Genomic DNA, 25,718 nt, shown 5'->3' with positions numbered 1-25,718 from the left:
CACTGCCACCATCACATGTCGCCTGGATTTTGCCAGCCCTCTGACTGGTCTCCCACTTCTACCATCTCATCCTACTGTGCAGCCAGAGAGTCTAAAAACCTAAATTACACCATGTGACTTCCAAGGGCCTCCTATGGGACTCAGCAGGAAAACAAACTCCTTCCCTTGGCTTACAAAAGCCCCACTGGTCCTGCTGCTGCCTACTTTTCTGACCCATTTCATGCTTCTCTCCTTCTTTCTCAGTCCTCTCCAACCACAGTGGCCATCTTTATATTCCTTTGACATACGGAGTCATTCCCACTTTGCAAACTTTTACTAATGGCTTTGCATGCTGGGAAATAGGAAACCCTGGCCAGTTCTTCCATTTAGTTCAGATGTCACGTTAAAGTCCTTTCCTTTCCAGAGGGCCTTCCTTGGTCAGACAATCTTCACTTGCCAGCACGTCATCTTATTTTACATCTTTCCAGATATTGCTTGTATCTTGTTTCTTGTCCATTTTTCTAGTTCTCCCCCCACTAAAATATCTACTCCATGAGGGCAAGAGCCTTATCTATTTTGTGCAATGTGATGCTCCCGCCATGCTTAGAGCCCTGACCAGCACACCAAAGATAACTCAAAACCTTGTTGAATGCAGAAATGAAGTATTTCAACAGTTATTAAAAGCCAATGTAAAAATAAATGTTATTTTAGAAAGCATACTAAAACCAAAGAGTATGTCTTAACTTGAAGGCCCCTGAGAGAAAAATATTTTAGTAAGTAGAAAAATTCTTATCCAAGGATTAGAAGAATTTTATGTCAGTAACAAGTGTAGCTTTTCCCATAAATATCATTTTAGCTGTCCCTTTCATCAATTTAGTCTGTTCTTAGGAATGCTTAATACTTTAATGCAGAACATCTATCAATCTAAACTTGAGAAAACCTTTACACAAGCAAAAAATAAATTTAAACCTCTTTTAACACCCGCTTGCATAAATATGTGTATCTTTTAAAGGCAACTGAGTCATTTTACTTTTTTTAAAAAATTTTTATAAGAATGACCAAGTATGTATAGGAAAATTCTTTGTAATCACATTTTATTTCTATTGTGACTTTTAAAAATACCTTTTAGTCATTCCTCAGTCCTTAACCCTGTTTTATTTTACACTTAGGCTGCTGCAGCTAGGAATTAATCACTCATCTAACATATTTTCCCAACATGCAGAGGCACGATATTTCCAAAACGGGCAAGAGGTATTTTTCTAGAAAAGAAAGCTTACGGGGAAATTTTGATCATGAAAGTAGGTGACACTATTTTGTTATGCTAATCATTTGGGGCTCCCCAGGGACAATAAATTCAAAACCCCTAGAACAAATTTTCCACATATTTCCAAAGATGTCACCAAAATGGACAAGAAACAAGATACTTTCTACAACCCAAGGAAGTAGTTAACCTTTTGGTATTCTTTTCCAGTTTGGAAATCTACTACAATGATATACACATGTAAATTTTCTTTTTTTTTAAAGATTTTTATTTATTTATTTGACAGAGAGAGATAGCGAGAGCAGGAACACAAGCAGGGGGAGTAGGAGAGGGAGAAGCAGGCCTCCTGCCGAGCAGGGAGCCCGATGTGGGACTCGATCCCAGGACCCTGGGATCATGACCTGAGCCGAAGGCAGACACTTAATGACTGAGCCACCCAGGCGCCCCACATGTAAATTTTCTAAACCAAACAAACCTATTATCTCAGTGAATGGCCTATTTCCCAAAATGTAAAGAAAGACTCATGAAATTCTAGAAAAGATAATGAAGCATTTAAAAACATTTTAATGTGAATATATCAAGTAAACTCCCTCAATCTTAAAAACCTTGATTATCACCTACAGAAAGTTAAATTGGCTGAATATGGACCTTCTTGTTTTTGAGGCAGTATTACCAAAGAATTTAAACATTTCTAGAATTGAGGTCAGTGCGTCAAGTTTGTGAATTTCAGCCATCTAAAATGACCAATCTATGGGCGCCTGGGTGACTCAGTCAGTTAAGCATCAGCCTTCACTCAGGTCATATTTCCAGGTCCTGGGATCTAGCCCCATGTCTGGGAGTCGGCTTCTCCCTTTGCCCCTCCCCCTGGCTCATTCTCCCTCTCTTCCCCCGACTCTTTCCCTCTCACTTGCTCTCTCTCAAATAAATAAAATCTTGGAAAAAAATAAAATAAAATGACCAATCTACAGGTAACTGCCAAGAAATTCAATACACTGAAACAACTCAATGTAAAGAACACCACCTCTCTGTCACAAGCCGGGCCCTTATGGCTTCATCTAAAAGTGGAACTCTGGGAAAGCTGGTCAGTCCATTTTTTACCAGTTTGACATTCTTTCCTCCAGTTCCTTCAGGAGATCCCGGTTGAGCTCATACAGCTGAGGCAAGTAGTACAAGATCTGATTTAGGATCCGGTCCTCAATCACGGGTTTCCCAAGATGCCTGGAAGCATGGGCCACAGCGTCTCGGAAATCCTATTACAGTTCAGAGGAGGAAAAATAACATACATAGACATATAATTTGACATAAAGCTCTTTCCCCCAGTGCTTCCCTTTAAAACAACATAAATCACAAACTGTATTTTCCAAGTAGAATTACAAATTGAAAGTGCCTACTTCCTCTATCCCACTTAGCTAGATAGAAAAAAACAAAAAACAAAAAACCCACCACAACAAAGTGGCTAGGGTAGATATTTGGTTCTAAAACAGTCTGTATGTTTCTCTTAAATCTTTTGATCTCCAAACTTCGTAATTATATTAAAGGGTATCTGGAAATTGTATTGCAACTCTAAGTAGCCTTTAAACTTATTCCAATAGTGCTACATGAATACAGTCCATTCATTTTAGAAGTCCCCAAGAGATCTTACTTAATTTTATTATGGAAAGTCCCTTTGTTCACTTTCAGTAATTATTTCCCAACAAGAGCATCCTAGGTAAGGCATGTGGAGGAGACTGGCACATTCTTGATAATCAGAGAATACTAGATCCAGTATTACTGTGTTTCCCTGGGCTAGCCTCATTTTCCTCATCTGTTAAGTGGGTTATGAGACTTTCATATCGCACATCATCAGATAACACACTTAAAAGTTTTTTGCAATGTGTTTGGCACACAGAATCAACAAAATATTTTCACTATGGACCTTAAACTCTCCTCTCCCTCCTACTGACTTCTCGATACATTCACCAGGATTTACATTTTTCACAAATAAAAAATTTTCTCCTTGTATATTCTTTTCTGTCAGCTTTTCCCTAGACAATTATTTATATACCATGTTTTAAGACAAGTCCACACCATCCCATCCTGTCACCGCAGAGGACTTGGAAAGGGTGGTGGTGTCTGAGATCCTAATTGTCTGGTTTCACCCTATCTTGAGGCCCACCCTCGGGATAAGTAAAACAATAGTGGAATCTGTTCCAAAGTTCTAAGGACTCAAAAACAGAGACTGTTCCTTCTCAGAAACAGCAGGTTTAATTAAAACCTTAAAGCAAAGGTTGGGTAAAACAGACTCTCTGCTAGGCTTCAGCTTCCTTTATCTTTATTTCTAACTACTTTCCCTTCAGGGATTCACTGGGCAAATGTGATAGACAAAAAAGAAACTGGTTTCTCCCCTGATCTCTTCAACCACTTGCCTCCAACATACATATATTAACCATAGGCATTTCTTATGCTTCTTGTAAAGGACAAAAACCTTATGTAAAACTTAAAAGTACATGAAAGGATTCCTTTCCTAAAGGATGGTCATTTCAGACAATTCAAACCCTCCTGTGCTGAAAAGGTGCTGATAAACCCTTCACTCAGGCTTCAATTCCTGGGACTAACTTTATTGGTCCAACAGTCACATTGGCCCAAAGGAACCAAGTACTTAGAGCAGTAACTAAAGAACTACTTTTACAGCTAATTACTGTAACATAAAATAGGAATTTGTAACTTGCATAAAATCCAATCCGGAAAACCACACAAAACATCTCCAGAAACCAAATGGATATTGGCCAAATTCCACCTCCCAGCAGCTTGTTTCTATTAGCATTCACATTTACTAAGAGAAAATAGAGCTACTTAATGCTTTTGAAAGCCATTAGATTTTTCCATCAGGCAGAACTACAGAATATATTTACATGTCACAAATAACTTCCTCAATTGTAGAAGTATTCAAAGCACAGTTAAACATCTTCTATAGTACTTTTTTTTTTTTTTTTGGTACCAGTTTAATGATTACTATAACTTAAATGCAAAAATTCCTTGTCCAGCAAAGCAATAAGCACTGCCCTTTCTTCTGGTAGAATAAATGATGAATATGTTTGTCCCCTGGCAGCAAGATGACTTTTATTTTCCAGTTGGAAGGTATTTCCTCAGTCACAACAGTGAGAGTAGCCATTAAGCAGCTAAGTAGCTTAAGGACCCTATTTGACACGGCTTTTGCCAGACTCTTGGATTCCATATGTCTGCCACCATTGCCAAAAGGGAAACTTGTTTATTTAAGAAACATTCAACAGAGGCCAGCCAAATTCACACTGGGCTGACCAGTGAGAGGGCCGCCTCTAACTAGAGGTCTGTCACATATCAGGCAAAGTGTCACTTTTTCCAGTATTAGAGGATGATGACAGGTAGGTCTGGATGAACTAGTGGCCCATACTGTCCTTGTTAAAATTATGAGTAGCACGATTAAATACCATAGAAATTTAATAATTAAAAGGGCCAAAGAGGGGCGCCTGGGTGGCTCAGTTGGTTCAGCGTCTGCCTTCCGCTCAGGTCATGACTCCAGGGTCCTGGGATAGAGCCCCGCATGGGGCTCCCTGCTGAGCAGGAGGCCTTCTTCTCCCTCTCCCACTCCCCCTGCTTGTGTTCCCTCTCTAGCTGTGTCTCTATCAAATAAATAAAATAAAATAAAAAATCTTTAAAAGAGCAAAAGAAGAACAATAGAGATGAAAGGAATTTAGAGTTTCTATCTACCTATTACAAATTCTTCCTAGGACTCAGGAAGTTACATATTCTTTTTTTTTTTTTTAAGGATTTTATTTATTTATTTAGAGAAAGAGCATGTGTGTGCACACGCACATGCATGAGGGAAGGGGGGAGGAGCAGAGGGGGAGGGAAAGCATCTCAAGCAGACCCTGGGCTGAGCGCAGAGCCCAATTGCAGGGCTTGATCTCCCGACCTGAGCCGAAGCCAAGAGTTGGACATTTAACTGATTGAAGCAGCCAGGTGCCCCAGGAAGTTATATATTCTAAGTAGGCATTACTAGGGCCATCAATTAGTCTTCAGGGTACCTTTTTGAAAAGAGAAAAGGGCCTCCCCTTACCCGAGGCCAATGCAACTCACACCAAGGCCTTCATAATTGTACATATCAGCTCTGGCCCAAAGCTCATCCCCTCACCTCTTGGGTCACCATTCCCTGAAAACAACCTACTATGGCCCCAGTGCCAGATGTAACTAATTCACATAAGAACTACACGCAGAATCTTTAACTTCTCTGTTCTTCATGAACCTCAACCATTTCCAGAACTGCTGCCACTAGAAGGAGGAAAACATTTTTTTTTTTTTTTAAATAAAAAGGATGATTACAACATATGTCTGGTTATTTTTCTAAATGCTAACAGCCAGGATAATTTGGGAAAGTGTGATGACACTTCAGAGCCAGAAGCAAAACTATTTTTGGGCAGAGGAATTTAAATTCCCCAACACCTCCTTGACTAAATCAGTGAGGATGCAAGACCACACGACTGGCACTTCAAAAATTAGATCCAGAGTATACTTTTCCACACTGGAAAAGCTGGGTAATTAAAATGGAAGGGGTGTGGAAACTGGGGTGTGAAAATGTGAGGCAAGCAATAGAGTTTACTGATATCAATCACATGTACTTCAGTCTGTGCTTCCAACATAAAACCCACCAAAGGTTCTGTATGTAAAATGGAACCACCTACACTCCAGTTTCTCATTACAGTAACCAAATGTCTGTTCAACTTGGCACTTTTAGAAATAGAAATAGGCTCCTGAATTATAAAGCATATCATAATATTATTCTTAATAATTCCCAGAAAATCTACAAATGAGAACCAGATCCAACTTCTAAAACACATTCAGTTCCTTTGAGGTAGTAACATACTAGCCTTACAAGCTCTGATCACTTGGGCAAGACCTAAGCAAATATCAATGCAAATAAAGTCATGTATGAACATCTAAAGCAGTGAAGCACAGAACAGATGGTCTTATTCATCGGGTCAGGCTTTACGTCTCTGGTGCCAAAGAGAAGTAAGGGACTTAATTAAGCTGTCCGGACTGGGCTTCCTGACCTGAGGGCATTACTTAACCACTATGATGACACAGTGGATTACAAAGACTAAATGGACATACGGATGGACAGGGAACTCTGCAGGGCTCCCTGCCTTCATAAAGGGCATTAAGAATCACTTCATATTAAGCAAAAGCAAAGCAGCTGTGAAGGTCAAAGAGCTATGATAAATATGCAGAAAGGAGTGTGAAACTATGAAGTACATGTAGAGGGGGTAGAAAGTACTAACATCAACAATTTGATTTTGTTACTAAATTAAAATATCTGACCAATGAAATGATTCCTCCCTCTCGGTATGCTCAGACCTGGTGATATTATGCATAGTCATCAATGTATGCAAACTGTATAAAACATGACCAAAACCAATCCTTTATCTCCAGTCTCTAACTCCCTTAACAACATTAACGGGGGCAATCATCATAATATATCCTAAGTGACCAATATCTAGCTTCATTCTCCTCTTTAGATGATGAAAAACTAGAATTTCTCTGGTTTCTTGGGCCAACTGAAAGAATTCTGAAAACAAGCTCATATACCCAAAGATATACTACTATTCCCATGCTAGAAATTACAAGTAATAATTTTTCATCAATTTCTGAACAATCACTAAATGCAAGGTCTCAGAGAGACCAGAGTTCAAAGTCTGGCTTTGCCATTTAGTAGTGGGTTATGTTTGCCAATTAGTTTTCTTCATTTAAGAAACAGAAATAACATCCATTTGATAGGGTTGTTAAGAGGATTAAAATAGACAATTTATGTAACATAGTTTTAGCATACTTCAAGGCACACAGAGAGTGCTCAGAAGGCCATTTATTTAAGAAAAGAAGATCTGATTAATAATGATCACACGAGTATCATTTATGATCCACAAGTCCCTAAAAGTTTGGAAAGAGAATGCTGAAGTAGAGGCATATCATGAGAAGGAAATACCAAAGTAGGGAAAACAAACACCTCAGCAGTATGACAAAGGGGCTCTTAACAATGACTTCATTCAGTGAAGGGCAGTCACATGAAGGAAGCTGCTCAGAAAGTAAAGGTTAGGCAGCCATGTGAAGAGATGCTAAAAGAGCATTCTTTACCACTAAAGAAGAAATAAATTATCATTAAATGGTTAACAAGACTCAAAAGACAGGGTGTATTCAGTAGAAAAGGATGAGGTTATTTTAAGACGGGGGAAAAACTGAAAGGTTCTGTGAGAAAGTCTTCTATTCTTTTTTATAATGCATTTTAAAAAAAGGAAAGATATATTTTAGCTACAAACAGACACACAGATGTCCAAGTAACTTTGCCTCTAACTCTATGGATTTTATTGAGAATCCTTCAAATTTTTAAGGTGTGTCCCAACCTAAAGAAATGAGTGAGGCAAAAATGCTTCATTACTACTTTACTACTTAATTCGCCCATCTTTGTCAAAAAAAGACCTCAAAATCTCTGATCATTCTCCTGCAAATATATATATATTTTTTTTTTAAATCATGCTATTTGAACAATCATAAGCCTGTTTATTAAACCAGTCTCCCATCAAAGGGAAAATAACATAATAAAAACAACAAAAACTGTTATCACTTGCACTGAACTATATTAAGTATCTAAGGTGTTTTACCTACAAAATGTGCACTTATATACAATACAATAGCAACCTCGGGATTGGACAACATCTGCTACAACAGGGAAAAACACATATAAACAACTAGAGTTTTACCAAGTACTATTTTATTCATCATTTGTCTATCATTCATTCAACAGATATGAATTTACTGGTATAAGAATCAATGAAACATAAAAATCCCTGTCTTCATGGAACCTACCTTCTAGTGGAGGAAGAAACTTAGTAGGGTCTGTTTCAGGAACAAAGTATTTTGATTGAGTTAAAAGTTTATTTGATAACATCATAATTAAATAGTATGCATTTTAATTTATATAAATAAGTTCTGAATAACAGAGCAATTTATTTTGAAGGCCCTCCACTTACCCTGCAGCTAAAACTATTTAAGTGCTTAACATTTATTTTGCATGATCTCAATTAATCGGCACATCCACTTTATATTTTTTTTAAGATTTTATTTTTTTTTAAAGATTTTTATTTATTTATTTGACAGAGAGATAGAGAGCACAAGTAGGCAGAGTGGCAGGCCGAGGGAGAGGGAGAAGCAGGCTCCAACTGAGCCACCCAGGCGCCCTAAAGATTTTTTTTTTTTAAGTAATCTCTACACCCAATGTGGGACTCAAACTCACAACCCCAAGATCAAGAATCACACACTCCACTGACTGAGCCAGCTAGGTGCCCCCCATCATCATACCAACTTTATGCGATTATTATTATTCCCATTTTCCAGAAGAAACCAACGCTTGACTAATTTGTCCAAGAGCACATAGTGGCAGAGGCAGAATTCTTAACCACTGATCAATTAGTCACACTCATTTTACTGAAAGCCTTCCAATGAAGAGGAATGATGCTAGGTGCTGGAGATAGGATCCCTGCCCACAGCTAGCTTACATTTTAGTAGAGTAGACCAAAAATAAACAAGTAAACAAACAAATATACAAATTATATTAAATGCCAAGAAGAACATGAAGGGAAAGTGAAAGAGGAAAGGATAGTCAAGGAAGGCCTCTCTGAGGAGGTTGCATTAAGCCCAAATTGGAAGAATAAAGAAAAAACTAGCTATGAAGGAAATGAAGAACAAAGATTCCAGGAAACTGCAGTAGCAAGAGCTGTGAGCCGGAATAACCTTAGCACCGAACTAAAGGCTGGAAGGAGGCCTGTATGGCCAGAACGTGGTCATCAATGAGTGAAAGAACACCCCTCTTTCCCCAGCATCTCATCTTAGCAAGAGTCCAAATCACATAACACCTTCTAGGCAGAGGGAACCATAATTTAATGACCCAACAAGAGAAAAGGCAATCATTATGCCAATACAATAGCCAGGACTATCAAAGCAGACTGGGACATAAGGCCATTCTATTCACTAGCCTTGGGGAGTAACGTGGACTTTATTCTTAATGCAATGGGAATCATTTAAAGGGTTTTAAGCAGGGGAGTGACAAGCTCTAATACATATTTTAAAAAAACAACTCTTAAAAAAGGAAAAAAAAATCGTTTAAGAAACAGATTGGGAAAAGGGTGAGAATGGAAACAGGAGTCCCTGTGAGGAGGCTGGAATGGTTGTCTGTTTAAGAGATGATATTCTGGACTCGGTGGCAGTAAAGTGGGAATAGAATCAGTAGGTTCGCTGATGGGTTGGCTGGAGAAGTGAGTGAGAGGGAGAACTAAAGAACAAATCCGAGTTTTCTGGCTTTGGCAGCCACAGGGATAGCACTACCATTTTGAAAAGGGAAACACTGGTATTGGGTACTGACTTAGAGACACTGTGCCCTACTGGACTTTTTAAAAAATCTAGTTCAGAGGCGCCTGGCTGGCTCAGTTAGTAGAACATGTGACTCTTGATCTTGCGGTTCCAAGTTCGAGCCCCATGTTGGGTGTAGAGATTACTTAAAAATAAAATCTTAAAAAAAAAAAAATCCAGTTCCAAGTCCAGGAGCTCATGGCAGATACTGCAGAGCAGTATCACAATAAAACCCTAATTGTAAAGTCTTGCCACTACTGCTACAGGCCTAGTTTTTCCTCACAAACACCAGGCAGATGAATCAAAGACGTCAACTGAATATACTGGCTCCTAGAATCTTGAGTTGATTTTAAATAGCATGCCTCCATCCAAGCCTACTTCCTTCCAATGTCATAATAACTTAAATGATGAAATTCTTTCGTCTAGATTTTAAGTTTTTTTCTATGAACTATGTCACCTAGTTCAGCAAATTCTAAACAAAGAGATGTCAGTGAGCTACAGTGATATATTAAAGTGATACATAAAGTGTTAGTGAGCTACAGTGACAAATTTAAATTTTAAAAAATATTGGACATATTGCACAGTGCAGATACTGAACATGTCTGTCATCATAGAAAGATCTATTAATGCCATTCTAGAGTTGCTAATACAGAAAACTATTCATGGGAAATCACGTGTAACTGAAACAATAGCTTCTCCCAAGCCACTTGGATACCTGGTTTATTTCCAAAAAAAAATCCACTGGATTATCTAAAAAGCCTGTTATTTAGATATTTTAAATCAGTCATATTCTAGGACATAACACAGACATGAACTCACTTTTACGAAGTCAGATAGCAGTAGTGCTCAGGATTAAAACTATCCATGTACTACCTTTGTGGGGTCCTTTTGGTAGAAGGGTAAATATGAGCTTTAACAGTGTGGTGGGGGTGGTGAAATGAAACAAGAGACTCTTTTTGACTTTACCCACGATATGCTGGTAACAAGCCTCTCCTAGTAATGGCTCTCACCTGGCTAATGCTCTGTTGTTAACATTCCCATTAGAGCCAGGCTCTGCTGAGTTAACATTTGCACATACCAGACAGGATGTTAACATGAGGTTGGCAGATGATCTACTCTCACTCCTACATTAAAGGCTTAAGAGGTTTTAAAAATGTACAAATCAAGATGGGTTTTAGATGATTCACTCTGTTCAACACCATCTGGTAAGAGGCCAAGGCCATCCATGAGATCTATAAGATCTGAGATGATACGGGAAATACTTCAGTCTGCTGTCCATTCGTATAGTATTTATGATTTGTTTATGATTTGTTCCAAAAATACAGGGGTAAGAACAAGGCACATAGTTTTTAATAATCAAGTAAATAAACTAATGAAGCTTCTTTGTTTTTTTAAGAGAGGGAGCATGCATGAGTGCATGCAGGTGAGCAGGAAGGGGGAGGGGCAGAGGGAGAGAGAGAATCTTAAGCAGGCTCCACACCCAGCACAGGAGCCTGGGGCTCCATCTCATGACCCTGAGATCCTGACCTGAGCTGAAATCAAGAGCTAGCCAGGGACCCCATTAAACTAATGAAGCTCTTAATTGCTTCTCTACCTACTGGAATCAGAACTTCCTCATTAAAATGAAGTATTAGTACAGAGGAAAAAAGGCATTTGGAAGGAACAGAATTATAAAAAGGCTACTGTTTGATAACAGAATGAATTCTTCTCACTCATTGATCTTCCTATAAGGGAAGATGAAGAAGGTAATGAAAGGCAATTTGAGCACCTACTGTATACTGTGTACAATACCAGGCTCTTTTCACATACTTCATTCCACAGATTCCTCACAACCAGAGGGATCGGTATTTATATCCCCATCTTACAAATGAGGAAAGCTAGGCCAAAGGTTAGACTATTTTCTGAAATTCACATAGCTATTAAGAAACAGAATTGGGGCGCCTGGGTGGCTCAGTTGTTTAAGGGTCCGACTCTTGGTTTTCACTCAGGTTATGATCTCAGTGGTCCTGAGGTCGAGCCCTGTGACCAATGGGCTCCCCACTCAGCAGAGAGTCTGCTCAGGGATTCTCAAAACCAACTGCCCCTCCCCCTGCTCATACTTGTGTGCACTCTCTCCCCCTTTGTCTCTCTCTTTCTCTCTCTCCAAAGTAAATAAAGCTTTGAAAGAAAGAAAGAAAGAGAAAGAAAGAAAGAAAGAAAGAAAGAAAGAAAGAAAGAAAGAAAGAAAGAAAGAAAGAAAGAAAAAGCTAACAGAATGTACTTAGGACAGGCACCGATATTTTTGCCAACATTCTCAAAGTGTGGTCCTAAAATTGTTATTGGTCTGCAAAGATATTAGTTAGAAGGGTGAATAAGGGATTGGAAACTTTTATGTCACCTTGACATGGCCATGACCTATCTAATGTATTTTACAAAAGTTCTGGTCCAACATGGATTGGAAATTTTAAAATCCAGTCCCTCACCACATTATGAGAAACACTACCCTAGCCTGTAAGCACTATGAGGTCTGGGACTCTGCTGTTCATCGTGGAATCTTCAACATATGTTCCATGCCAAGATTGGCTGATCTACTGCACTGAAATTCCAACTCAAGTTTTTCTGGCTCCCAGTAGAAAATAGAATTTATTCAGTTCAAAATGGAGTTTATTTTGAAAAGTTATTTATTCATCATGCTATTATGTATTTGAAATGGCAATATACTTCAAACTCAACAAAAAATATCATGCTATAATTTTTAAAAATGAATTAAAAAGAGAACTAAGCAATACAGTCAAGAGTTATGTAAGAAACTATTCACAGGACAGTAATTTCTCAAAACAAATTAGTAATGTTAAGAATTGTTTTAGAAAATGTTTCTAAAACTAGAGATTTTTCACACAGGAATTACATTTCCAGGTTTCCGTTGTACCACGTATAGAGCACAGGGAATCATTTAGTGAATGTGAATCACCCTTAACTGTACCCCACTTTTCATGTTCACATGTATCTTTTAAAAGGAAAACTGAAAATAATGATATTCTTAGAGACATTAGTGGGTGTGAACCTACCATTTCTCAGTAATTAAGTTTAAGATGATGTTAATAATTATACCATCTAAGTAAATTTTCACTTCAATTTCTTTCTTCATTGTTTCCTCTACCTTACCCTTCTTTTGCTAAGTCTTAATAACTTGCCAAAATATAACTGGAATAAAGTAGGATTAAAAGTGCTTTAACTTCCAATGCATAATGAAACTTGTAAAAACCTGCAGGTACAAAAAAGTGCATGAGAAAAATGAATATGCTGTCAGACACATCATAATTGTTTCCCAACAGGTTCGTTCAAGTTGAGAGTTATAAAAATTGAATACAGAACTTTAAAAAGTTAGTTGTAAAAAATGTCTATTTTAAGTGTCTATTACTGGGAGCAGATTTAGATAGAATAGTTTTGAACACTGATCGTGACATTCTTTATACATTGCTAGTGCAAAATTCTGATAGACATCTTCTGCAAATGCACAAGAAGAAATATTATCACTTTAAAAACTCTTTATTATGAACACAGAAAGTTTGGAAACTTTGGAAATATGGATATAAAGGTTCTATGTTTTGGAAATCATCTGGGTATACTACACAGACAATAGAAACATACATTTCAGAAAATATCTATATTCACATATATATGAATGTAAACATGTAACCATATATTAAAAGGATACATATGATAGTGTTTAAGTTATGCATAAAATTTTTGACATAAGGAAAGATGCAAAAGAGGACAGTCTCAGACTTTAAGAAAATATTGTAGATACTCACAATATGCAAAAGTTTTAACACATCCACAAACCTGTAGAAGACAACAATAAAAGAAATGTTTTAAATGAGCCAATGGGGAAATAAATGGTCTTCTGAATTATGAACTGAATACCTACACCTTCTCTGAGCTCATAATCTCCTTGGCAATATGATGGACTTTACTTTTCATTCCAGTATCTTCATCCTGTGGATAAGAGTGCATTAAGAAAGCATGAACTCATAAAAGGATAATGAAGATCAGCTTTGAGCTAGTCAGATTTAAATTCAAGCTCTGATACTTATAGGTTTCTGATCAGAACACATCTCATACTATATAACATCTCAAATGGAAACATGGAAAACTAGATGCAGTTACTAAAGCATAATACAGGAAGAGCTGAGAGCAACCGGTGATCCTCACTGTTATCAGCACTGGACTATTACAGCACTGGACTGATGACTGCCCTGAGGAGCCTGAGCCTTGGTAGAGCACAAGCCAATGGTTCAAAACTGAAAAGTCACATTCTGCAGGAGAAATGACTCCTACAGATATAACATAAACATGAGTTCTTCCCAATATCTAACCTAGGAACTCTTCCATTACCCTGAATTTCTTTTCAATATCTGCTGGTAATCATGGCATCTCCTCACAAAGATTCACTGCTAAACAAATACCCAGATATATCTCCCCCTCCCTTCAAGATTTAACAAATCCCAAACATTCTGCAATATCTGGTTTAAAACATTTCATGAGGGGTGCCTGGGTGGCTCAATCGTTAAGCGTCTGCCTTCCGCTCAGGTCATGATCCCAGGGTCCTGGGATCGAGCCCCACATCGGGCTCCCTGCTCAGCGGAAAGCCTGCTTCTCCCTCTCTCACTCCCCTTGCTTGTGTTCCTTCTCTCGCTGTGTCTCTGTCAAATAAATAAATAAAATTTTTAAAAAAATTTCATGAAACAAATTGTTATGTATAATATTAACTTCTCCCTCCCCCTCTAAGAGTAAATACTAATCTTGCAGTGTGTATTTATCCCTTCCATGTTTTCATATTTTAGTACAGAACTTAAATATGATATAAAAAAATCCTAACCCTTCCATCAGAATATAAATATTGTTATGCAAAAAATATTCAAGGTAGGCTATGAAACCAACTACTTACAAAAATAATCTTTAAAGAGCAGTTATTAATTTAGAATGCATTAATATTGTATTCTAATTAGCCTAGGATATTGTGCCTTGCTACTTGACCATAGCTCCCAAACTCTATCTTTAGAGGAACAATTAGATAGATGAATTTGATCTCCATCCTCATCATTATGCTGCTTTTCTAAGACAGGTTGTTAAATGACTGTGACCAACAGACTGGATAAGTTTTGCTCAACTGAGCAAGATGCAGCATAAGATACTCAGCTCCATTCACCAGCTAACATTCCTCAGGAAGCAGTCTTAAGCACAGTGTGATCTTGCAGACCATGTATGTCATGTGCTAATAACCATGACTGTGTACACACACACTCACACTCACACACACATACACTCACACTCACTCACACACACACACACAAGGATAATTGTTACTTTGAAAAATTTAGCCAAGTCATTGCTTTCCTATTATAATGGGTTTCATCATCTGTAGCTAGAAAGTTTAATATTTGTAAAACACACTATATCTTTTTAAAATTGAAGGCCAGAAGAAATGCATTAAAAATGACAAACAGGGGGCACCTGGCTGGCTCAGTCAGCAGATCATGAGACTCCTGATCTCTGGGTTGTGGGTTTGAGTCCCACATTGGGTGCAGAGATTACTTAAAAATAAAAATAAAAAAAATCTCTAAAAAAAATATGAAAAAGAAACCTAAACCACTGAAATAACTAAAACCTTAACTCAGCACTCTTATTTTCAAATGATGTGAGGTCCCGTAAAGGTCAAGAGATGCTCTTAGCAGTAGCTTTAAAGAAACCTAGGTACAGGGGTGCCTGGGTGGCTCAGTCATTTAAGCGTCTGCCTTTGGCTCAGAGCATGATCCCAGGGTCTTGGGACTGAGCCCAGTGTCGGGCTCCCTGCTCAGCGGGGAGTCTGTTTCTCCCTCTCCCCCCCCGCCACTTGTGCTAAGAAATAAATAAAATCTTAAAAGAAAAAAGAAACCTAGGTACACTATAGACTTGAAGCATTTGACTAGCAGAGCCACCTAAAATGTGCACCACCTTTATACAAAGATTTCAAGTACTTTATTTTTGGCATCTCCCTTTTATTTCCTTTTCTCTTTTTAAAGATTTATTTATTATTGGAGAGAGAAAGCATGCACGCAAGCAAGCTTTGAGAGGGGGTGTGGTGCACAGAGAGGGACAGAATCTCAAGCAGGCTCTGCACTGAGTGCGGAGCCCAACACAGACCCTGAGATCATGACCTGAGCCAAAACCAAGAGTCCAATGCTTAACCGACTAAGCCACCCAGGCGCCTCTTCTTTCCTCATTTTATAACTCTGTGCTTGTTAAGTCTCTACTCCGAACATTTTTTTCCTCTTCAGGACCTTGCTCTGAACTGTGTGATGACTCCTAATAAATGTTAGCCCCAGGCAGATATCATGCTTCTGTTCCAGCAGGGGACAAAAGTACTTTAACTCAGAAACACAATTACAGTGGACCTGACATTCCTTATCTATAAAATGAAAGTGTTGAACCAACTTTAAAATCTTAAGATTCAAACGTTCAGTGTCTCAGGTGTAGCATGGAAGGTCAGTGAGAAAGAGGGTGGCAGCGATTCAGAGGCAGCTCTGGAGCTGGTGAGTAAGAAGTATGTGTTTCCTTTCTAGACGCTGAGATTGTAAACTTTGGGGGGGAAATGAGGAGTACTGGCATAAAGACAGACAATGGGAAAAAACTGAGGGAAGCAAGCCCTTAAATTTTGTCAAGGATTCTTGACAAAGTTGTCAAGGCAATTCAATGGAAGAAAGGATTTTGTTTTTCAACAAAAGGTTGAAAATTACTGGACCAATTAGATATCCATAAGCAAAAAGATGAATTTATAAGCTAACTGACACCACATAATTAAAAATGTATCCTGGACTTAAATGTAGGAGCTAAAACTCTTAAAACTTCTAGAAGAAAACCTTTGTGACCCCGTATAGGGTAAGTTTTTAGATATAACACCAAAGGCATGATCCATAAAAGAAAAAAACACCGATAAACTGAACTTCATAAAATTAAAACTTTTAGGCTCAAAAAGACACCATAAAGAAAATAAAACGATAAGCCATAGGTGGTAAAAAAAAAAAAAAAAATACATGCAAACATGGTTCTGTGTCCAGTATATGTAAGATGTGAATAGACATTTCATTAAATATATAAGAATAGCAAATAACTTCATGAAAAGATGCTCAATATAATCAGTCATCAGGGAAATGCACATTAAAACCACAGTGGGATTCCACTTCATACCCACGGAATGGGATTAAAAAAATCAGAAAATACTGGGTTGCCTGGCTGGCTCAGGCAGAAAAGCATGCAACTGTTGATCTTGGGGTCATGGGTTCTAAATTACTAAATTACTAGATACTGAAATACTAGATTACTAGAAAAATAAATAAACTTAAAAAAAATCAGAAATAGCAGGTGTTGGTAAGGATGTGGATAAAATGGAATCTTTATCTATTGATGGTGGAAATGGGAGCCTTTATTCATATATTGTGATTGGAAGTTTTAGCTGTCTTCTAATACCACTAAAGGCAGAATTTGCATTTCTTATCCACCTTGTTATTCTGAAATCATTCCAGGAGAAAGAAGGGACCACCATCCTTATAACATCATTTAAAACTCTATAGTAACTGGGACACCTGGGTGGCTCAGTTGGTTAAGCGTCTGCTTTCAGCTCAGGTCATGATCCCAGGGTCCTGGGATCGAGTCCCACATGGGGCTCTCTGCTCGGCGGAGAGCCTGCTTCTCCCTCTCCCTCTGCTGCTCCCCCTGCTTGTGCTCTCTCTCTTTCTCTCTGATAAATAAATAAATAAAATATTAAAAAATAAAATAAAAATCTATAGTAACTGACTATCCATCATTTGATAGCAAGGTTAGTAAGAGAAAACGGCTCTACCCTCAGCTGATTCATTGCTCTACAGTTAAATGTGATAACATTACTGGATCATTAGAACCTCCAGGCTGTTCTTAAATTTCAGATTCCCATTGAACTGTCTTGGAAATTCTGATTCTACAGGTCTGAGATGGGGCAGGAAAGTGGCTGTCATAAGATGAAATTAAGGATAAATTTTTAAAAAGCCCCAGCCTTCAAGAAGAGAATAAGGAGAGCATACCAAATACACAAATAATTATACATATAACTATGAAATGTGCTGACATCTTAAAGGAGTGAAAGATTGTAACAGGCAGCAGCATGTAATTCACAAAGAATAAAGCATCCGATGCCCTTCTGTCACTCCTTAAGCAAGTCATCAAGTGTCTGCATACTAGATTCTATAGAAACCCACTCATCAAAGTCAGAAACCTGGACTCCATTTTTCTCCACCTTCTATGATCACAACTGAGTCATCAAGTCCAGATAATTTATCCTTCTGAATGCTTCCTTAAAGCTTCATTGATCCTTACCTCTTCTTTAATACTGCCTCTTTAGTTCTTGCCTACGCTACTGCAGGAACCTAAGTAGTTTCCTTGGCTCTAGATTTTACCACTGCAATCCAGTCTCTACACTGCCACCAAAGTGATAGTTCTAAAATGCAAATACAATCACCTTAGTTCTCAGGTTGAAACACATTAGCAACTCCCTATCACCTATGGGCAACAAAGACCCAAGTTTCCTTTGCCATGTATCTGAGACACTCCATAGTATGTCTAGTTATCTTCACTAGTCCATTCTTGCTCCCCAACACTGTGTAGTCTCTCCTCCAGCCATACTGGAATCACCTTGCAACTCCAAGTGTGCTGTGCCCTCCATGTCTGTCCCTATATGCCTTTCCTTCTGCTTTGTCTTCCCTCCTTATCACTTCTCCCCCCCCAAAGGTTTCTGCCTGTCATATTCTGACTTATCCTTTAAGATGTCACTCAAAGGTTTTCTCCTTTATGAAAGGCTACCTTGATATTCTCTCCCCACCACTGTCATAGGAAAAATTATTCTCTTATTCATGTAGTATTTACATAACTTAATCCAGTGGATTGTGTTTATTTGCTGTTATGTTTAATTGCCTCTAGTTTAGGACCTTATTTACCCTTGTATCCTTCTGTACATAGCACAATGCCTGGTCCAACTGTTATGCATGAATAAGCAAATGTGTACAATGGCTGTCACCTTCTCAGAATCTAAGAATGGAGCACACTGCTTTTGAATATGTATTCAGTAACATGAAAATGTAATTTAAAAAAAACTAATAGGTCATTATAGACATTTTATCATATAAAAAAAAAAGGCAGGGGGTTGGCCTAGGATTAAAGCCTTCTGTGATTCTAAAATTCTAGGAGTCTATGTATTCTATTATCTCCTTTACCTTTTAAACTATGACAACTACAGAGCTATCGAGGAGTAGTAACTACTAGAAATTTATTCAATGAATTATAATCATTTTCAAAGTAGACAGAAAGTCAAAGATAACTAAAAAAAAACAGAACAAAATAAAAAGTTCTGTATTATCTTCAACTTGTAGGAACAATGACTTATTCTGACCCAAGTCAAACAGTGATGGAAAAATACACCCCACTGTAAAACCTCGAGAGGCCATATTTGGCATCTCAACGTTTCAGTTAATGACAGTCCTCACTTAAATTACATCGCATTTCAAAGCAGACTGTCTGTTAAATAACTGCATCTCTCAGAAGTACCCTGCTCTGGAAGCTGAAACATTAGCCACAAATGAAATTACTTTGTGAAGATCATAAAATAAGTCAAACAAATTCCAAAACAGAACCTTTGATCTGAAACACAGTTTTATGTTCTGATCACTTGATGACAGCCCAGCTTTGTAAATTCTTTTTTATTTTTATTTTTAATAATTTTTTGTTATGTTAATCACCATTAGCTTTGTAAATTCTTAACTGTGTTCTCTATTCATATTTGTTCACTACAAGTAAAATTCAGTGAAATTTATCCATTACTTTTTTTTTAAGATTTTATTTATTTATCTGAGGAGAGAGAGAGAAAGCATGAGAAGGGAGAGTGTCAGAGGGAGAAGGAGACTCCCCACTGAGCTGGGAGCCCCATGCGGGACTCAATCCTGGAACTCCGGGATCATGACCTGAGCTGAAGGCAGTAGCTTAACCAACTGAGCCACCCAGGCATCCTATCCATTACTTTTTAATAGAATTCCTTTTTTTTTTTAAGATTTTATTTATTTGACAGAGAGATAAAGAGAGCACAAGTAGGCAGAGAGGCAGGCAGAGGGAGAGGGAGAAGCAGGTCTCCCGCTAAGCAGGGAGCCCAATGTGGGGCTCGATCCGAGGACCCTGGGATCATGACCTGAGCCGAAGACAGCCGCTTAACCAACTGAGCTACCCAGGCACCCCACTTTTTTTTTAAAAGATCTTATTTATTTGACACAGAGAGAGAGACAGCGAGAGAGGGAACACAAGAAGGGGGAGTGGGAGAGGGAGAAGCAGGCTTCCCACTGAGCAGGGAGCCCGATGTGGGGCTCGATCCCAGGACCCTGGGATCATGACCTGAGCCGAAGGCAGACTCTTAACGACTGAGCCACCCAGGCGCTCTGGTGCCCCACTTTTTAATAGAATTCTTAAAAGGCCTCTGCTATGCTACTCAAGGGCTCTACTAAAAAAGCAAAACACTGAACAACCAGATCTGCCTGAGAAACACCTTTATCATTAAATTATCCCCAAAATGAGGTAGCACCATGATTAACCTCTAAAGGACAAAGTCTCTTGGGTTTTCACCCCTCTATTCCTAAGGGTACATATCATATCAGCTATTTTACAAAGAAAATTTGGAAAAGAAAGCAGGGAAGTCAATATGCAGGGAAAGTGAACAGTGGTGAATATTCTAACCATAATGAAGGAGAATGAACAGATCTCATTTTCAAATAACCATTTACTAAGCACTGAAAGTAAAACCTCAAAAACATAAAACTAAAAACTTGGAACATGAAAAAATAGAGATTACCATGGCTATTCACTACCATCCCAAACATGTTCCATCAACAGCCTTCAGGTTCTGTGGCTTATCCTGAGTTATTAGATAGATTAGAGATAGATTTTTGTTAAAAAACCCAATTCAGGCGGCTCCAAGCCAAGTTACTTTACCTGTATAAAAAACTCCTTTTCTTCATGTAAAAAAAAGAATAGTATATATGTCATATATATATATATATATATATCCTAGCATGTTTTTAAAGATTAAACGTAATACCTGCACCCACAGTACAAAGACAAGCATAGGCACGCAGGTGGGGTACAATGTTAATATACTTCCCCTTCCTGGTAGCCTGTTTATCTTTGCAGGAGTATCTTTTTGAACATCTGTTTGCTCTCCCTTCACAAAGTTAAAACATGGGCCCAGTGGCACATATCTTTATTTTGTCCCACAGAGTCTGGCAATATCATAAGGAGATGTTACTGGCATTGAGACACATTATCAGCTACGTGCTCATAATATGTCCATGGAATATGGCACCTGTTTTGGATTGATTCATGGCCTCCAAAAGATATTCTGGGGTCCTATGCCCCAGGGACCTCAGAATGTGACTTTTTTTGGAAATAGGGTTGCTGCAAATAAAATTAGTAAATTAAGATGAAGTCATATTGGACTAAGATGGGCCCCTAATCTGACTGGTATTCTTGAAGAAGAGAAGACACACAGACATGCGCAAAGAAACACAGCTGATTTCTGTGCATTGACTTTATATCCTGCCACTTTGTATGAGGTCTAGCAATTTTGGGATGGACTCTCTTGGGTTTTCTACATAGAGTATCATGTCATCTGCAAAGAATGAGAGTTTGACGACTTTGCTGATTTGGATGCATTTTATTTCTTTTTGTTGTCTGATTGCTGAGGCTAGGACTTCTAGTACTATGTTGAACAGCAGTGGTGATAGTGGACATCCCTGCCATGTCCCTGACCTTACGGGAAAAGCTCTCAGTTTTTCCCCCATTGAGAATGATACTCATGGGCTTTTCATAGATGGCTCTTATGATACTGAAGTATGTACCGTACCCTCTATTCCTACACTATTTAGAGTTTGAATCAAGAAAGGATGCTGTATTTTGTCAAATGCTTTTTCTGCATCTACTGAGAGGATCATATGGTTCTTGTCCTTTCTTTTATTTTTTTTTTTAAGATTTTATTTATTTATTTATTTGAGAGAGAGAAACAGCATGAGAGGGGACAAGGTCAGAGGGAGAAGCAGGCTCCCCGCTGAGCCGGGATCCTGATGCGGGACTTGATCCCAGGACTCCGGGATCATGACCTGAGCCGAAGGCAGTTGCTTAACCAACTGAGCCACCCAGACGCCCTGTCCTTTCTTTTATTAATGTAGTATATCACACTGATTGATTTGTGGATGTTGAACCAAACTTGCAGCCCAGGAATAAATCTCACTTGGTCACAATGAATAATCCTTTTAATGTACTGCTGGATCCTACTGGCTAGTATTTTGGCGAGAATTTTTTTTTTTAATTTATTTATTTTGAGAGAGAGAGAGAATGAGAGAGAGCACATGGGGGGGGTCAGAGGGAGAAGCAGACTCCCCACTGAGCAGGGAGCCCGATGCGGGACTCGATCCAGGGACTCCAGGATCATGACCTGAGCCGAAGGCAGTCGCTTAACCAACTGAGCCACCCAGGCGCCCTTGGCGAGAATTTTTGCATCCATATTCATCAGGGATATCAGTCTGTAATTCTCCTTTTCGGTGGGGTCTTTGTCTGGTTTTGCAATCAAGGTAATGCTGGCCTTGTAGAAAAAGAGTTTGGAGTTTTCCTTCCATTTCTATTTTTTTGAAACAACTTCAGAAAAATAGGTATTAATTCTTCTTTAAATGTTTGGTAGAAGCCATCTGGCCCTGGGCTCTTGTTTGTTGGGAGATTTTTTTATTACTGCTTCAATTTCCTTGCTGGTTATGGGTCTGTTATGTTTTCTATTTCTTCCTGCTCCAGTTTTGGTAGTTTATATGTCTCTAGGAATGCATCCATTTCTTCCAGGTTGCCTAATTTGTTAGTATATAGTTACTCATAATATATTCTTATAATTGTTTGTGTTTCTTCAGTGTTGGTTGTGATCTCTCCTCTTTCATTCATGATTTTATTTATTTTGGTCCTTTCTCTTTTCTTTTTGATAAGTCTGGCCAGTTTATCAATCTTATTAATTCTTTCAAAAAACCAGCTCCTAGTTTCATTGATCTGTTCTACTGTTCTTTTGGTTTCTTTCTTTCTTTCTTTTTTTTTTTGGTTTAATCTTTATTATTTCTCTTCTGCTGGGTTTAGGCTTTATTTGCTGTTCTTAGTCCAGCTCCTTTAGGTGTAAGGTTAGGTTGTGTATTTGAGACCTTTCTTGTTTCTTGAGAAAGGCTTGGATTGCTATATAATTCCCTCTGAGGACCTTTGCTGCATCCCAAAGATTTTGAACAGTTGTTTTCATTTTCATGAAAGTGTTTCCATGAATCTTTTTAAAGATTTTATTTATTTATTTGAGAGAGAGAGAGACAGCACAAGTGGAAGGGAGGGGCAGACAGAGAAGCAGACTCCCTGTTGAGCAGGGAGCCCAACATGGGGCTCAATCCCAGGACCCTGAGATCATGATCTGAGCCAAAGGCAGACACTCAATCGACTGAGCCACTGAGGTGCCCCAATGTTTCCATGAATTTTTAAAATTCTTCTTTAATTTCCTGGTTGACCCATTCATTCTTTAGTAGGATGCTCTTTAGCCTCCATGTATTTGAGTTCTTTCCAACTTTTCTCTTGTGATTGAGTTCCAGTTTCAAAGCACTGTGGTCCGAAAGTATAAAGGGAATAATCCCAATATTTGGGTACCGGTTGAGACCTGATTTGTGACCCAGGATGTGATCTATTCTGAAAAATGTTCCAAGTGCACTCCAGAAGAATATGTATTCTGTTGCTTTAGGATGGAATGTTCTGAATATATCTGTGAAGTCCATCTGGTCCAGTGTGTCATTCAAAGCCTTTATTTCCTTGTTGATCATCTGCTTAGATAATCTGTCAATTGCAGTGAGAGGAGTGTTAAAATCCCTTACTATTATTATATTATTGTCGATGTGTTTGATTTTGTTATTAATTGGCTGCTCCCACATTAGGGGCATAAATATTTACAATTGTTAGATCTTCTTGTTGGATAGATCCTTTAATTATGATATAGTGTCCTTCCTCATCTCTTAGTACAGTCTTTGGTTTCAAATCTAATTTGTCTGATATATGGATTGCCACTCCAGCTTTATTTGATGTCCATTAGCATGGTAAATGGTTTTCCACCCCCTCACTTTCAATCTGGGGGTATCTTTGGGTCTAAAATGAGTCTCTTACAGACAGCATATTGATGGGTCTTGCTTTTTTATCCAATCTGATACCCTGTGTCTTTTGATTGGGGCATTTAGCCCATTTACATTCAGGGAAACTATGAAAGATATGAATTTAGTGCCATTGTATTGCCTCTAAAGTGGCTGTTACTGTATATTGTCCCTGCTCCTTTCTGGTCTGTTACTATCTTTACTTACAGGACCCCTTTGAATATTTCTTGTAGGGCTGGTTTGGTAAGCACAAATTCTTTTAGTTTCTGTTTGTCCTGGAAGCTTTTTATCACTCCTTCTATTTTGAATGACATCCTAGCTGGATAAAGTATTCTTGGCTGCTTATTTTTCTCACTTAGCACCCTTACCCCATTTTTTAAATTGGGTTATTTCTTTATCTTGATTAAGTTCCTTATATATTCAGGATATAAGTCCTTCATCAGAGATGTTTGCCAATATTTTCTCCTCCTCTGTGAGTTATCTTTTCATTTTCTTGATGGTACTATATGCAGCACAGAAGTTTTTAATTTTGATGATGTCCAATTTGGCTATTTTTCCCTCCCATCACTTATACTTTTGTTGTTGCATCAATGAAGCTTCTGACTACCCAAAGTCATGAAGAGTTATTCCTTTATTTTGTACAGCTCCAACATTACGTCTATGATCCATTTGAGTTAATTTTTGTGTAAGATAAAAGAAGACGTTCTACTTTATTCTTTGGCATGTGGATGTCCAATAGCCGCAGCACAACTTATTAACCCCTTGATTTCTTTAACTACATATTTTGACTTTTTGTATTACATTTTTTTTGTTGTTACTTGAAATCTATTGTGAAATGAGATTGGTGTAAATAAAGTAATTGACTTAAAATAATTATTTGACCAAGGTCGTATGCCTGGTAAGTGTCAGAGCCGGGACTGAACCACAGGTCTTAGGATGTCAATTTTCATGTTTCTGTGAGAACACAGTATTACCTTTCATGTAAACATGTTTTAGATTTATTCATCAAAGATAAGAAAAGGTAAGCTTGAAACTATATTTTGTTATACAAGGAATGACTGGAGATACTGAAGATTTTGCTTGCTTCTTTTTATATCTGCCAATAGTAACAGATAAAATCTGTTGAGCAATTTGTGTCAGAACTGTTTTAAACAGTGTATAACCTTAATCATCACAACAATCTTAGAAAATAAAAATAAGTGTCAAAAAAAAAAAAAAAAAACAAGGATGGTGCCTGGGTGGCTCAGTTGGTTGAGTGTCTGCCTTCAGCTTAGGTCATGATCCCGGAATTCCAGGATCGAGTCCCACATGGGGCTCCCTGCTCAGCGGGGAGTCTGCTTCTTCCTCTGACCCTCCCCCCATCTCATGCTGCTCTCTCTCTCAAATAAATAAATAAAATCTTAAAAAAAAAAAAGAAAAACAAGTGTTTACCCTACTCCCTCCTCTTTTTACTGATGGGGAAGCTAAGGTACAAAGATGTTAAGTAAATTGCTCAAGATTACATAGTAAATGATAAGAACCCAGGCAATCCAGCCTCAAAGACTGTATTGTTGTTGTTGTTCTTGTTCTTCTTTTTAAAGATTTTATTTATTTATTTGAGAAAGAGAAAGAGACAGTGAGCAAGCACGAGTGGAGTGGAGGGGCAGAGGGAGAGGAAGAAGCAGACTCACCACTGAGCAGGGAACCCGATATGGGGCTCGACCCCAGGACCCTGAGATCATGACCTGAGCCGAAGGCAGATGAGCCACCCAGGCACCCCAAGTCCATGTTCTTCTTAACCTCTTTGAAAGCAAGTTACTTAAGAGAAAAGCATTCACCAGGCTATGCTTAAA

At 38.3% G+C, this 25,718-nt stretch overlaps 1 protein-coding gene across 4 annotated transcripts in view; it reads right to left on the bottom strand.

The window, feature by feature from the left end:
* The window catches only part of FGD6 (FYVE, RhoGEF and PH domain containing 6), a 108,175-nt gene that overhangs the window by 41,648 nt on the left and 40,809 nt on the right, over positions 1-25,718 (bottom strand). For all 4 annotated transcript variants that reach the window (XM_027591643.2, XM_027591644.2, XM_027591645.2 and 1 more), the window contains 3 exons: positions 13,563-13,630; positions 13,447-13,477; positions 2,339-2,490 (listed from right to left, as the gene is read on the bottom strand). In XM_027591643.2, the coding sequence (XP_027447444.1) occupies positions 2,339-2,490; positions 13,447-13,477; positions 13,563-13,630 (251 nt within the window). The remainder of the gene's footprint in view (positions 1-2,338; positions 2,491-13,446; positions 13,478-13,562; positions 13,631-25,718) is intronic.

This window comes from Zalophus californianus, chromosome 9 (assembly GCF_009762305.2).
Source record: "Zalophus californianus isolate mZalCal1 chromosome 9, mZalCal1.pri.v2, whole genome shotgun sequence".
NCBI lineage: Eukaryota > Metazoa > Chordata > Mammalia > Carnivora > Otariidae > Zalophus > Zalophus californianus.
Note: the sequence above shows the minus strand (reverse complement) of the source record. Positions and strands in the feature narration are given on the sequence as shown.